General features: G+C 36.3%; 1 protein-coding gene across 1 annotated transcript in view; it reads left to right on the forward strand.

The window, feature by feature from the left end:
• Nucleotides 1-13819, forward strand: part of EXOC6B (exocyst complex component 6B) — an 859602-nt gene that overhangs the window by 355210 nt on the left and 490573 nt on the right. The window contains 1 exon segment of the mRNA XM_006862890.1: nt 12543-12611. Coding sequence (XP_006862952.1) covers nt 12543-12611 — 69 coding nt within the window.

Consider the following 13819-nt stretch of genomic DNA (forward strand, 5'->3'; position numbering starts at 1 on the left):
AAAATATTTTGCAAACCTTTAAAAGTCAGTTGAATTCACATAAAAATCTGGATTTCCAACTTATTCTCTCTCTAAACATAATAGTAATAGAGTGACCCTGAATAGCAATAATGCCGCTAGTGTATGGTGTTTTCAGTAAGCCATACTCTCTGTTGTGTCGGCTTACTGGTAGTTGCTGTTTGTTATCACATTTGTGTTCTTGTGGAGCTAAGTATAGCACTGACTGCTGTTGTTAAGTGCTGTCAAGTTGGTTCTGATTCATAGTGACCCTTTATAGGGTTTCCAACGAGCTGTTGGTGAATTTGACTCACCAACCATTAGGTTCCTACAGAACTTGCAGTTCAGTGTTTATTGTACAGCTCTATGCCAGTGTCTATCAAAAGTGTTGCCAGGATGAACCAGTCACGCTTGGTAAAGTGGAAGCAAAGTCACAATTAGACTGAAGTGGCCATATGTTTGAAAGAATTTTTTTGTAAGAGTGAATAGAAATTCTAGATATTTAATAAACACAATGTGTCTGTTAAGAGAATGCTATTGAAACTACTTGTGTACTTCATTTTCCCCAAATACTTCTTGACCCTTGGAAACTTTGATTTTTTTTTGTTTGTTATTGATGAAGGCTGGTCTATTAAAGACATATACAGGCAGAATAGAAGTGTTGTTGTTGTTAGTGCCATTGAATTGATAAACTCTTAGAGACCCTTCCCTCTGCACAATAGAATGAAACACTGCCTTTACCTGCAACATCCTCATAGTTTTTACTCTTGAGCCCATTGTTGCTGTCAGTGTGTCAATACTCTCATTGGGGGTCTTCCTCTTTTTAGTCGAAGCTTCTACTTTACTTAGCATGATGTCCTTCTCCAGAGACTAGTCCCTCCTGGTAACATGCCTAAAGTATGAGACAAAGTGTTGCCATCTGGCTTTTAAGGAGCATTCTGGCTGTACTTCTTCCAACATAGACTTGTTTGTTCTACCATGCAGTCCATGGTAATTTTAATATTCCCCTCCAACACCATAACTCCAATGCATCAATTCTTCTGTGGTCTTCCGTATTCATTGTCCAACTTTCATAAACGGACAGCTTTGCTTTTTAACAATCTAAAGCAGTCTCATGCAGCAGATTTGCCTAATGCAATACATTGTTTAATTTCTTGACTGCTGCTTCCCTGAGTGTTGATGGTTGATTTGAGTAAAATGAAGTCTTTGACAACTTCAATCTTTTCTTTATTAATCAAGATGTTATTTATTGGTACAGTGGTGAGTATTTTTATTTTCTTTCCATTGAGGTGCAACACATACTGAAGGCTTTGGCTTTTGATCTTCATCGATAAGAATTTTAAGTCCTCTTCAGTTTCTGCAGGCAAGGTTGTGTCATCTGAATATTGCAGGCTGTTAATGAGTTTTCTTACAATCCTGATGCCACATTCTTCTTCATATAATCCAGCTTCTCAAATTATGTGTTCAGCATACATATTGAATAAGTATGGTGAAGAATATAACCCTGGTACATACCTTTCTTAAATTTAAACCATTCAGTGTTCCCTTGTGCTGTTTAACAACTAACTGCCTCTTGGTCTGTCATATCATCTCCAGCATCATTTCTATCACCAAGGCCTTATTTCCGGTGACTGATCCTTCTTTTTTGTTTCAAATGATCAGCAGTTATTAATGCATCTTGATTGCACATTCTAATACATTCAGAGTTAAGATGGTAGGATTCTTCAATTTCATCATCGCTGACTTTAGTGGTTGTTGCATACGTTTGCAATAATAGTCACATTCACTGATCTTCTTGTAGTCATGGCTGTTATCCTATCAGAGACAGTGTTGCACTTCAAGATGGATCTTGACGTGTTCTTTTTAATGATGAGTGTAAGTTTTCCAACATAGTAAACCATATTATTTTGGGATTCAAAATGATCAATACTAGTCCATTTCAGGTAAAAAAAAAAATGCCTAGAGTATCAATGTTTACATGTTCTATTTCATTTTCCACTACTTGAAAATTTTCTGGATTCATACTTCATTCATTTCTTGTTTAGATTATTAATTGTTATCTGCAGCTGGTTTTTCTCATTTGAGTTGTACCCTACCAGCAAATGAAAAAGTTTGCTCCACTAATGCCGTTACAGTCACCTCTACTTTGACTCAAAGTTTTATTTTGAGTACCTTCCAACCTAAGCGGCTCATCTTCTGACACTATATCTGACCATGTCCTGCTACTATTAATAATGTATTCACTTTCCCAGAGTATGTCCTAAAATATTCCACTACTACTCGTAAGGTTCTCAGTGGGTAAGCATTCAGAAGTAGTCTGCTTCTCCTTCTTCCTAGTCTGTCTAAGTCTGGAAACGATGACCCTGCTGGTATTTAAAATACTGGAGGCATATCTCCCAGCATCATAGCCATCTGCAAACCACCATAACAAAGTGACAGACGATTGGTGACAAATGAGAAGTTGTTGTTGTTATGTATCATCTAGTCAGTTCCAACTCTTAGCAACCCTATGCAAAACATAATGATCCGCATCATCCTCACAGTTGTTGTTACATTTGAGCCCATTATTACTGCTACTGTGTTGATCCATCTTGTTGGGAGTCTTCCCCTGTTTTGCTTACCAAACATGATGTCCAGGGACTGGTCCTTCCTGATAGTATATCCAAAGTACAAGAGATGAAGTCTCACCCCTTTAGTTTCTAAGAATCATTCTGACTGTACTTCTTGCAATACAGGTTTGTTTTTTGTTTTTGTTTTTTGGCAGTCAGTCTATGGTACTTTCAGTAATCTTTGCTAGCACCATAATTCAGATGCAGCAATACTTAGGTCTTCCTTATATATTGTCCAAAATAAGAAGTTAGTGGTCATGTTGTTAAGTTCTGTTTAGTCAGTTCTGACCCATTGCCACTCTGTATAATTTTCCTAAGAAGTGACGGGTGGGTTTGAACTGCTGGCCTTGTAGTTTGAAGTCCACTTCTCATTCTACAGCATCGCACCAGGACCCATAAATATAATCCATTGCCAAGCTGGACAATTAAAAATTTTAAATGAGAACATTATGAGATGCTTTAGACAGTCTATTTTGGTTTTATATTCTTATTCTTTCAAGTCTGTTTTGGCAACGATATATTATGGTTCAAATTGATTTAAGATCTTTTTGTTTTGTTTTGTTTTTCTTGGTGCTGATAGTTTACTGTTCATTTTGATTTGAAATAATTTGCCTTAAAAAAAATTTCCCGCTTTTTCAGGTTTTGTAGATTTTCTCCTTTATACACTCATTGTTTACTCAACCCTGTCACCAAGGGTACCAAATTGTTTATAACCCTCTTTAGGGAATGCACTTCCTTTTCTCCTTCTCCTTGTTTAAAATACTGAAATGTACTTTTTCCTGAAGGACCAACTCAATCCTACCTCTTCTACAACACCCTTTATATAAAAATTGTTTTTCCTTTAAAGAATTTAAATCTTAATAGAAGTTCCAAGAATACTACAATGAATGCCTGTATATGTATACTTGTAGCTCCCTTCATCTCTCTCTTCATACATGTATGAATCATTTGGATAAAAGCTGAATCATTTGGATAAAAATGGCATACTTCATCATATTTCAGCTCAAAATATTGCAACTTCTCAATAATCAAAATACAATGATCACACTCAGGAAATTTAACATTGGTAACAATACTACCACCTAATATATATAGCCCATATCCAGAATTTCCCAGTGTTCCAACAATGTGCTTTATGAAAGATTTTGTTTTTCTGAAGCTTCATTCAGACAACTAATAACACACTGCACCTGATTTTCATGTCTTTTTAGTCTCCATTACTGTCCTTCAATTTGATTCCATCTGATTGTGTCCTCATGGTTAGTTTAGGTTAATCACTTTGAGAAAGAACATTAACCTTAATGTTGATTATAACTAATTATAATCAACATTAGCATTCACAGTGCAGTACATCAGGCGTTTCCTATTGATATCCTTAGGTTTTCCTCCATAAAGGTACCTTCCCCTTTGTAATTAATAAGTTCTCTGTAGAGTGATATTTTAGACTATGTGAGTATCCTGTTTCATAATCATCTTTCATGCAGTAGCTTTAGAGTTCATTGATAATTCTTTTCTTAGTCATTTATTACTATGGTGGTGGTGCTGATATGCCGTGGAGTCGGTTCTGACTCATAGCAACCTTGTATAAGGTTTCTGAGGCTGTAAATCTTTACGGGAGCAGAAAGCCTCATCTTTCTCCCTCCGAACAGCTGGTAGTTTTCAGCTGCTGACCTTGAAGTTAGCAGCCTGACTCGTAACCACTACGCTACCAGAGCTCCTTATTTATTACTATTTGTTATTGTTAAGTGCCGTTGAGTTGGTTCCGACCCATAGTGACCCTGCACAGGGTTTCCAAGGCTGTAAATCTTTAAGGGAGCAGAAAGCCTCATATTTCCCCTGTGGAGCAGCTGGTAGTTTCGAACTGCTGACCTTGAGGTTTGCAGCCCGATTCGTAACTACTATGCTACCAGAGCTCCTACTTATTACTATAGGAGTTGTAAAATAGTGATTTTCTATTTTGATAATTCCTTCCCTATTGATTAGTTGGCATTTTCCCATAAAGAACTTTCCTTTCTCTCCTTAATTAATTTTCTTAAGTCTTCTTTTTATTTTTACCCAGTATCAATATGGACATATAACCTCTTATTTTTTTCGGACACTGGTTTATAGTCCAGACTTCTCTTTCCTTTTGATTCTCTAGTTCCAAATTTGGCCATTATGTGTCTCATACTTTATCTTTTTAACATGACTCAATCAATTTTTGAGCATTTAAATTTTTTGGCATAATATGTTGTTATAGATTCACTGTTTACCATTTCTGCAGTAGCCCTAGAAATCAGCCATTTTCTCAAAGAGCTCTGATTTCTGATACTGAAGAATGATATTTAGATACTGAGATATGGGCACTAGATACGCTCCTTTTGTGAAAAGAGTTAAGAAGCACACATGCCACATCCACACATGTACATTTTTATAAATCACCTCTTTAAATTGATATTTCAAATTTCAATCTATTATTATTGGTATTCTCCCATTCCATATTTATATGTTTGAGGATTCTGGTTCCCATACTGTCAATCTATTTACTGTTTTTTAACCTGCTGTGGCTCCCTACAATAAACACTTCAATCTCAACGTTGGTTTGAACCTCAAGGTCAGCATTTCAAACTCACCAGCTGCTCCTGGGAACCCTATACAGGGTCGCTATGGGTTGGAAGCAACTCGATGGCACTTAACAACAACAATCCAATCATAGGGCATATTCCAGAAAGTTTCATAATTTCTCTGCAAGTGCTGCTTAATGCAATACACTTATGAAGTATAAGGCTTCTTTGAAGTTCTTTTTTCCTCACAGTATATCCCATTGGGGCTACATAGTTTAGGGTTCTAGGTTGTTGAGATAGTTCTTAGCTCCACCCCATGTGATTGTTACCATGTTGATATAAAATTAAGTTCATTTGTTTTCTTTGGTATTTTTTTAGGGTCGCTTTGTGCTTATTAATTTAATTTTTGAATATGTAAAATATTAATATGGTCCAAAAGGCAAAAGTATATAAAGAGATATATCCTTGCTCTCCTGTTCCTGACCACCTGTTGTAAGTAATATCATTAGGTTTTGGCATATACAATATGATTATTAACATCGTGTATATATCTATATATCTATATATCTGTACTTTGGTTTTTCTGTTGAAAATGTATCCTGAGAATTATTCTATATCACCAGTTTATAGAAGATAGTTTCATTTTATTTTGACTGTTAAATCATATTGCATTTTTTGGACGTACCATAGTTTATTCAGCCTGTTTCCAATTACTTCCAGTAGATTCTGTTAGAAATAATGTTTCAGCTACCCAGCTATTAAAATAGCTAAAATAAAAAATGCTGACATTATCAAGGAGCTCTGGTAGTATAGTGGTTGCGACTTGGGCTGTTATTCTCAAGGTCAGCATTTCAAAACTACCAGCTATTCCTTGGGAGAAGGATGAGGCTTTCTGCTCCTATACCAATTTATAGCCTCGGAAATGCTGTGTACGGTCATTAAAAGTTGGATCCGACTCCTTGGCACATAACTACCACCACCACTGACATTACCAAGTCGTGGCAATCTTGTAGAGCAGCTAGAGTTTTCACATGAAGGGGCCTCAAAAAGCTCATGGAAAATGAAATTGAACGTTACTGAAATTTTTCTACAAATTTTTGAAGCCCTCTCATACATTGCTGTGGAAATGCAAATGGTACAGTTACTTTGAGAAAAAGCTTGACAGTTTATTATAGAGTTAAAGATTGTCGTTAAGTGCCATTGAATCGGTTCCGACTCATAGCGACCCTGTATAGGGTTTCCCAGGAGTGACTGGTGAACTTGAACTACCAACAAGTTCAAACTGACATTATAGTCGAGTACATTAATGTGCATTATGTATGTTGCTATTGTTGTTAAATGCTGCTGCATTGGTTCTGACTCATGGCAACCCTGTATAGGGTTTAATCTGTGATAAACTCATTAGAAATATGCTGTACTCTTTAGGATGGGGCTCTGGATAGGATATTCTTCACAGACTTAGAAAAAATCCTAGGTCTTCTGTTTTGTTTGTTTCTGTGATATTTTGTCTAACTCCACGAAAGCCTATGTCCAAGTGAATTCTCTTTATTTTTTTGTTCTTTTCTCTGAAGTTTGGAAGCAAAGTAGTTCAGAAATCACACTGATGAAAAATGTTTCCCAGGTATTTCCTGGCTTCCAGACATAATATAGGCAGTCACAATTGATCCTCTGAATTCAAAAGCAATGACCCTTCAGTGAATCATTTGTAGTTTTCATCCCTGCCAAAAAACAAAAAAAAAATGCCTTGTACATTTTAGTGACTTGAGATTCAACTGATGCTCAGAAGTGGGCACCAGCCCTGCATTTACCTACCAATACTGAGAAACTGCTTTGTTTGTATAAAGTGCTAATCAGAAGCATTTTCAAGATAGAAAATGACTAACAAATTAGAAGCATATATGAATTCCTTGCAGGCCTCTATCCTCTATTGGGTGGCCCATCTCCTTTGAAAGGCTTCTTAAGACAAAAGCAAATGGCCGGTGTGTATGTGCATGCGTGTGTGTGCGTGTGTGTGCTTTCTGAAACAGCTGTGGGAACAAAGGTTAGGGCACACGAATGCATTTCTGTTTTTGTTTTCTTGTGCTGTCATTATCAACAGAATAGGCAAATCTCTCTTAGTACATTTGCTACTCTTCTTGAGTACAGGGAAGCAAGCAGTCTTTTCTTGTACTCTGTTTCATTTTTTCTAATGACTATGCTTATACTGCAGTAAAGCATAGTTTGTTTCCTGCTTCCCTTCACTAGTGAGTCTTTCAAGATAGTATGGGCTGCGAACCTTAATGTCAGCGGTTCGAAACTACCAGCTGCTCCGCGAGAGAAAGATGAGGCTTTCTACTCCCGTAAAGATTTACACCCTCGGAAACCCTGTACAGGGTCGCTATGGGTCGGAACCGACTCGACGGCACTTAACAACAACAACAACACTGTTTATTTATTTATTTTTTTAGGATGGGGTGGTAGTGTGTTTCAAAATACAAAATAAACTTATCTATTAGCGTAGTGGTTACGAATCAGGCTGCAAACCTTAAGGTCAGCGGTTCGAAACTACCAGCTGCTCCGCGGGAGAAAGATGAGGCTTTCTACTCCCATAAGGATTTACACCCTCGGAAACCCTGTACAGGGTCGCTATGGGTCGGAACCGACTCGAAGGCACGCAGCCACATTAAAACTTGAGGTGTCTTTTCTATTTTCAATTCAAAATCTTTTTCATAGTATGTAAAAACATTTTTCTTATGCTTTACTAGAGTAACTTAGCCATTTGCCTTTCTATATTCTGCAAGGTTTTCTCTGAACTAAATTGTATTAGATAAGAAGAAAAACATCTTATAAAATCTTATAAAATCTTATAAAATCTTGATGTATTGCAAGAATTTTCATAATCAGAAAAATTCATGTTTCTTTTCTTCCTGAACATGTAGAATTTCTATTTTTACTCTGAATCTTTGCATCTTCCTTAATAAATATTGTCTTAGAGGCTCTTAAGACTTACTTTTAGGGAGTTTTTTTGTTTTTTTTTTAATACTGTGGCATTGTAGGGTATGCACTGAATTAAGAGGTTGATTTGAACCCCAGGGTCAGTGGTTCAAAATCATTAGCTGCTCTTCAGAAACCCTATACAGGGTCACTATGAGTCAGAACCAACTTCTCAGGACTTAACAACAACTTATAGAGCTGCTTTTCTCACTTTCTAGCCTACTATCTCGAGACTCTTTTTAGTTACCCTATACAGTGGTAACTATACAGTAGCTGGTATATTTATGAGATATAAATGCTACTTTGAAGTTGGCAGTTCAACCCTATACAGTGGCCCTCTGAGTTGGTGCTGACTCAACAGCACTTACCAACAATAAGGAGCTCTGGTAGTGTAGTGGTTATGAATTGGGCTGCAAACCTCAAGGTTAGCAGTTTGAAACTACCAGCTGTTCCATGGGAGAAAGATGAGGCTTTCTGCTCCCATAAAGATTTACAGCCTCAGAAACCCTGTACAGGGTCGCTGAGTCAGAACTGACTCTGCTGCACATAACCACCACCACCACTTAACAGCAAATATCCGACAAACAAAAAAATAGACTGAAGTTATTAGTATTTATCATACAAATGTAAGCATCATTGTACTGAAACAGATTAGCCATATGTGTCGGGGTCTAGTGGATTCATGATCTCTAGTGAGCTCTGATAGTGTAGTGGTTACGAATCGGGCTGCGGACCACAAGGTGAGCAGTTCGAAACTACCAGCTGTTCCGCAGAAGAAAGATGAGGCTTTCTGCTCCTGTAAAGATTTATAGCCTCGGACACCCTGTACAGGGTCGCTATGAGTCGGAACCGACTCCACGGCATATAACAACAGTGAGTATGTCATTGTGAAGCATGCAGTAGTTGCCTCCATGAGCTCTGCCTCTGGATATTGCAGTGGCTCTGTAGGATAAGCACTGGACTGCAAACCACATGTGGATCTAAGTGAGATACATGAGGCTTGCTGCTCCCACAAAGATTTAAAGCTCAGAAACTCTATATAGAACCCACTAGGCGGCACTTAACAACTGTTATTTAAAATCATTCCCAAGTCCTCTTACTTAATTTTTTATGATACCATGTTCTGAGGCAAAGGTAGCTTACATACAGACTTTAAAATCCTACCTATTATTTACTGTTCCCCCCAAATAAATAGGTTTGAACTAACAGAAGACTTTCTATGCAGAAACTAGATGGGGAATTAGTCAGCTGCTGTCCTTGGTGATGAAATTATTTCATGTGAATTCTTAAGGAAATCAATTAGTTAAAAAAGGATAATTTTCAGTTTACTCCTTATAGCTACTGTTGATATCGTCACAAATCTATTTGAACTTCAAGAAAAATACAGACCAGACCCCAGTATCTTAATGTCTTGAGTTCCTGACTGCCAGGCAGAGGAAATGTTTAACTATTTTAATCATGTTTCTGTATCTCAGAAAGAAAGCCCTTATGAGAGGAAATGACAACGTCCTACCACAAAGTTATCTCTTATCAGTTATAGTCTCAGTCGATAATGATTTGTCAAACTTGGACATGTGTAAAATGCAAGGCCTGTGTTATTTACTTTGGAAAGGAAAAATTAGATGAAGCTGATAAAGAAAGGAGTCATGGCTTTTGTTAGGAGACAGAAACCATTAGAGACAGTCATTGTTAGCTTAGGAAAGTGTCCTTGGACCACTCCCTTGGCCCCTAACTGAAATTTAAACCTACTTGAATCATTCTTTGCAACTTTCTCGGGAGGAGGGGGGACAGCAGGGGAAAAGGAATGACGACAGCTTTGACAAAGATTTAGCATTTTAAATGGTGAGCAAAATGTGGACCTTAAAACAGACCTGTTTATGTGAGTTAGGAAAAACTGCCTTTTGTTCTGGTGTTCTTCCCTCGCCCCCATTTATTTAGATTTTTGAGAGTTCAATTTTTATCCTTCCAAACACGTAGCATTCCTTCACGTAGAGTGTATGTTGCTCTTCTCCTTTCGTCTTTTTTATTAGTAGAAGCAGAGAAAACACATCTAGCTCAAAGCAACATGAGTCAGTGCATACTTTACATACCTTTATCCTCACAGCACTCCTCTGGAGGAAGGCATATCCTTGTGTTCCTCACAGAAGGGAACATAGAGGGAAAAATAATTTTTAAATATTAGGCTATTTTGAGAGTGGAGGTAGGGATTGCGAACTGAAGCCCTGTTTTGCTCCTTCTTTTCTTGTCTAGATTTCTTTCTACTGCTTTCAAAGCAGATAGTCATATGCTTGAGAGGACTTAGCTGGATGATGGTTCTAGATCTGTAAACAACAGAGCCATTAGTGGGAGTCAGTAGTAAACTGAGGAGTGAGTAGTAAAACCGAGGAGTGAGATGGTGTCAGGAAACCTCACAGAGATAGGCTTGGTAATAAGTACTTGTTGAACATGATAGGCAAGATCTTCTATACGTCTTTAAATAACTCCAGTTTTAAAGTCTTCTTAGAAAAATCAATCTTATTGCATTAAATTAAGTTCCCTTAATTTATTCCTCATACATTTCTATGGATATTGTCCCCTAATATGCATGTTCATTCGATAAGGATTGGTTTGACATGTGAAAGGGAGAAGACTCCGAAGAATGGCTTGAAGCAATTTCTCTTTGAGACAAACTATCTCTCTGAGAAAAAATAAGCAAACTGAATTGAGAAGAATATATAAGCAAAATTATGATTGAATTTGCTGTTTAAAATTAGGAAAGAAAATTTCAGTCAGTGTTTTATATATGTCAACATATTTATAATGCGTTTAAAACTATTAATTCTTAATAAAAAAATTTCATTTCCTATGCAGATTAAACATTTATATATATTTCTTTTTAAAATGAATGTATAGTTTTATGTAGCATAAATATTATTATAAATGTAATTTTAGAAAGTTTCTAATTTTTTCTTGATTTTGTGCGTCATTTAGTTGTAGTTCTCACTAGTAGGTGTTAGAAAAATAAAACTATTTTATCCTAAATATCCACATGACACTCAAAGAGGAGAGACTAATGATCTTTGATATTATGGTTATTTCAAACAAGATTCCCTAAAATGACCACCTGTCGACTCTGTGTGTTACTACGATGAAAACAAGTATACATATGTAATCTGAAAGTTAATAACTTCACATGTCTTTTACCCTACTTCTTTAGCTACATGGTGCCCATCTGTTTGTAAAATGCTTTTGTGATTCTAATGAACTCTTCTAAGGGTTGGTTGGTTGAGTGATAGATTAATTTTAAAAGTAAAGCCTTGCCTGGATCATTAGGTCATATCTTGAGCTCTTTACTGTCAACCTTAGGCTACACATAGAAGTCTATTTTGAGGGCTTATTGAGTGTATACCATTTTCAGGTTGTTAAATGCAGAGTTATCCACTGCCTGCTGGATGCAAAGGGACATGAACAGGACAGTACATATATTTGATCCAACGAATATAGAGATAAGGTGATTTCAGAAGGAAAATAAAATCGGCATTGTACTGTTGAATGGTACAATGTGTAGACTTCATTGGCAAAATCACCATGGTGAAGAAGCTATGCACCAAAAGGAGAAATGATGTTTAATTTTTGAAATAAGGGAAACTGACCTTGTTATCAGGAATTAGGCATGCATGTTAAAAGTAAAAACTTCTGATGGCTCTTTATTTTGATTATTTCCTTATTGTTGCTTTTGTTTTGTGTGGTTTGTTGAACATTTCAGTTTTGGTATCCTCCATAAGTCAGCTGCCCTTTCTACTTGTGACTTACTCATGTCACGTCACAGAGCACCACTGTGTTCCAGTTCATCCTCAAATCTTTTTTTTTTTTTAACTTTTTGTTTTGATGTCGAGGTTTCATATACATATGACCTCCCTTCTCTTCGTAGCAAATCTCTGTGTCCAGTTGAATGCTGACCTAAGCATTCACCAGTTCTTGTGCTCTTCAGAATTTGGTTGGCAAGATGTTTAATTCTCTCTGTGTATCATTTTTTTTTTTAATCACTAACACTTAGTTTTTTATGTATATTGCCATGTATCCAAGGAGACAAAGTCAAACCATCTAAGTTATATTATCCAGTGTTTCTTGTTTTCTCTTGTAGAGGCCCATATTATAGGGTCGCTATGATTTGGAATGGATTCAGTATCACACAATAACGGCAGAGACCGATGGCCCATGATGTAGCTAAAAAGCAAATACAGGACCATTGCTACATGTTTTTCTATTCTGTGCTATCCATTTTGGTAGTCTATGTCTCAGTCTTGGCGTATGTTTTCACAATTTACTAGTTTTGTGATAAATACTAGAACTGGGCTCCTAGTTAATAGTAAGTGAATTTGCTTCTAATGTTGGTTGAATATATATACATATATAGATAGATTTTTTTTTTTTTTTTCAGGTACCTGGGGCCCAAGATTTGGTGGATTTTTCTCCTGTTTATCGATGTCTACACATATATTCTGTACTGGTGAGTAGTTCTTTATCTGGCTCTGCCTACTAAAGATGTACATTGACCTTAAAACTCTGTTTTCTCATTTTTGCTAGGTTTTCTGCTTATTAAATGAGAGTTGGGAGGCTCTGTTTTTAGCTTCTTGTTTTTGTGCTGTTGAGCTGGATTGGACTCTTACAGTGACCCTGTTTAGGGTTTGGAGGAGAAACTGGAGGGTTTTAACTACCAACCTTGCTGTTAGAAGTCCAGTGCTTATTTTATAGCACCATACCAGGACTCCTATTATTGCTTTTGGAGTATTATTTAAAAGGAAAAAAAAAAACAACAAAGAATTAACTATTTTCTTGCTTCTTGAGTCTTTTATTTATGTCTGTCATGTCAGATGTACTAGCTGAGTTAGTGATGCTAATTTCCATCAGTCATCAGCAGATTACATTGTATCTGGAAATAGTCACATGTACATTCAGATTTTTGTTCTTAATTTAACAATGTAGTTATTTAAATAATAGTAGTCTATTCATTAAAATAAACTGTGAATCTATTTATAATTATTCTCTCATTATGTAAGCGATCTTGGGAAATAAAACCTCTCTGAAGGAAAATATTATGGTTGTTAGTAAAAGAAATGTAAGAAATACCTCTTTCTCCATTTTGGGAGTACACCTATATGCAAGCACACAGATACACATAGAGGCAGTTAGAAAGTTAAACTGTGAGACTAAAATATCAACATAGAGAAATTGATGAGGGACTTTCATTACTGATATATTTGGTAGCAAATAATACTTTTTTTAAAAATACAATTTCAAATATGTCTTATTGCCCAATTTGTTGTCGGTTTCTTCTCTGTATCATATTTAATATATTGTCACTTAATCATCATTCCAGACAATTTTGGGGCGGGGGGAGTAAGATTTTCTTTTAAACTTTTAAACTTTCTGTTGTTGTTAACAGTCTTGGTCATACTTTTTGCATTCATACCAAAATGCTTATAGTTTTTGTTGGCATTTTCTAATTGTTGATTTTATAAAGGAACACTGTTGGTTTTTGTAAATGAACTTACATCCGAAACTCCTCTTACGTAACTATTTTTTAGTGATAAAAGTTTGTTTTTCAGTTTACTCTATGTATGGAGGGGGTGGGAATGATCCTTGCTGTAAAGATTTGTTCCCTCTTTTGAGCTACTGCATCCATAGGTGTAGGTCAAGTTCATCAAATTGTATCAG

Source organism: Chrysochloris asiatica, unplaced genomic scaffold (genome assembly GCF_000296735.1).
Source record: "Chrysochloris asiatica unplaced genomic scaffold, ChrAsi1.0 scaffold00052, whole genome shotgun sequence".
Taxonomy (NCBI): Eukaryota; Metazoa; Chordata; class Mammalia; order Afrosoricida; family Chrysochloridae; genus Chrysochloris; species Chrysochloris asiatica.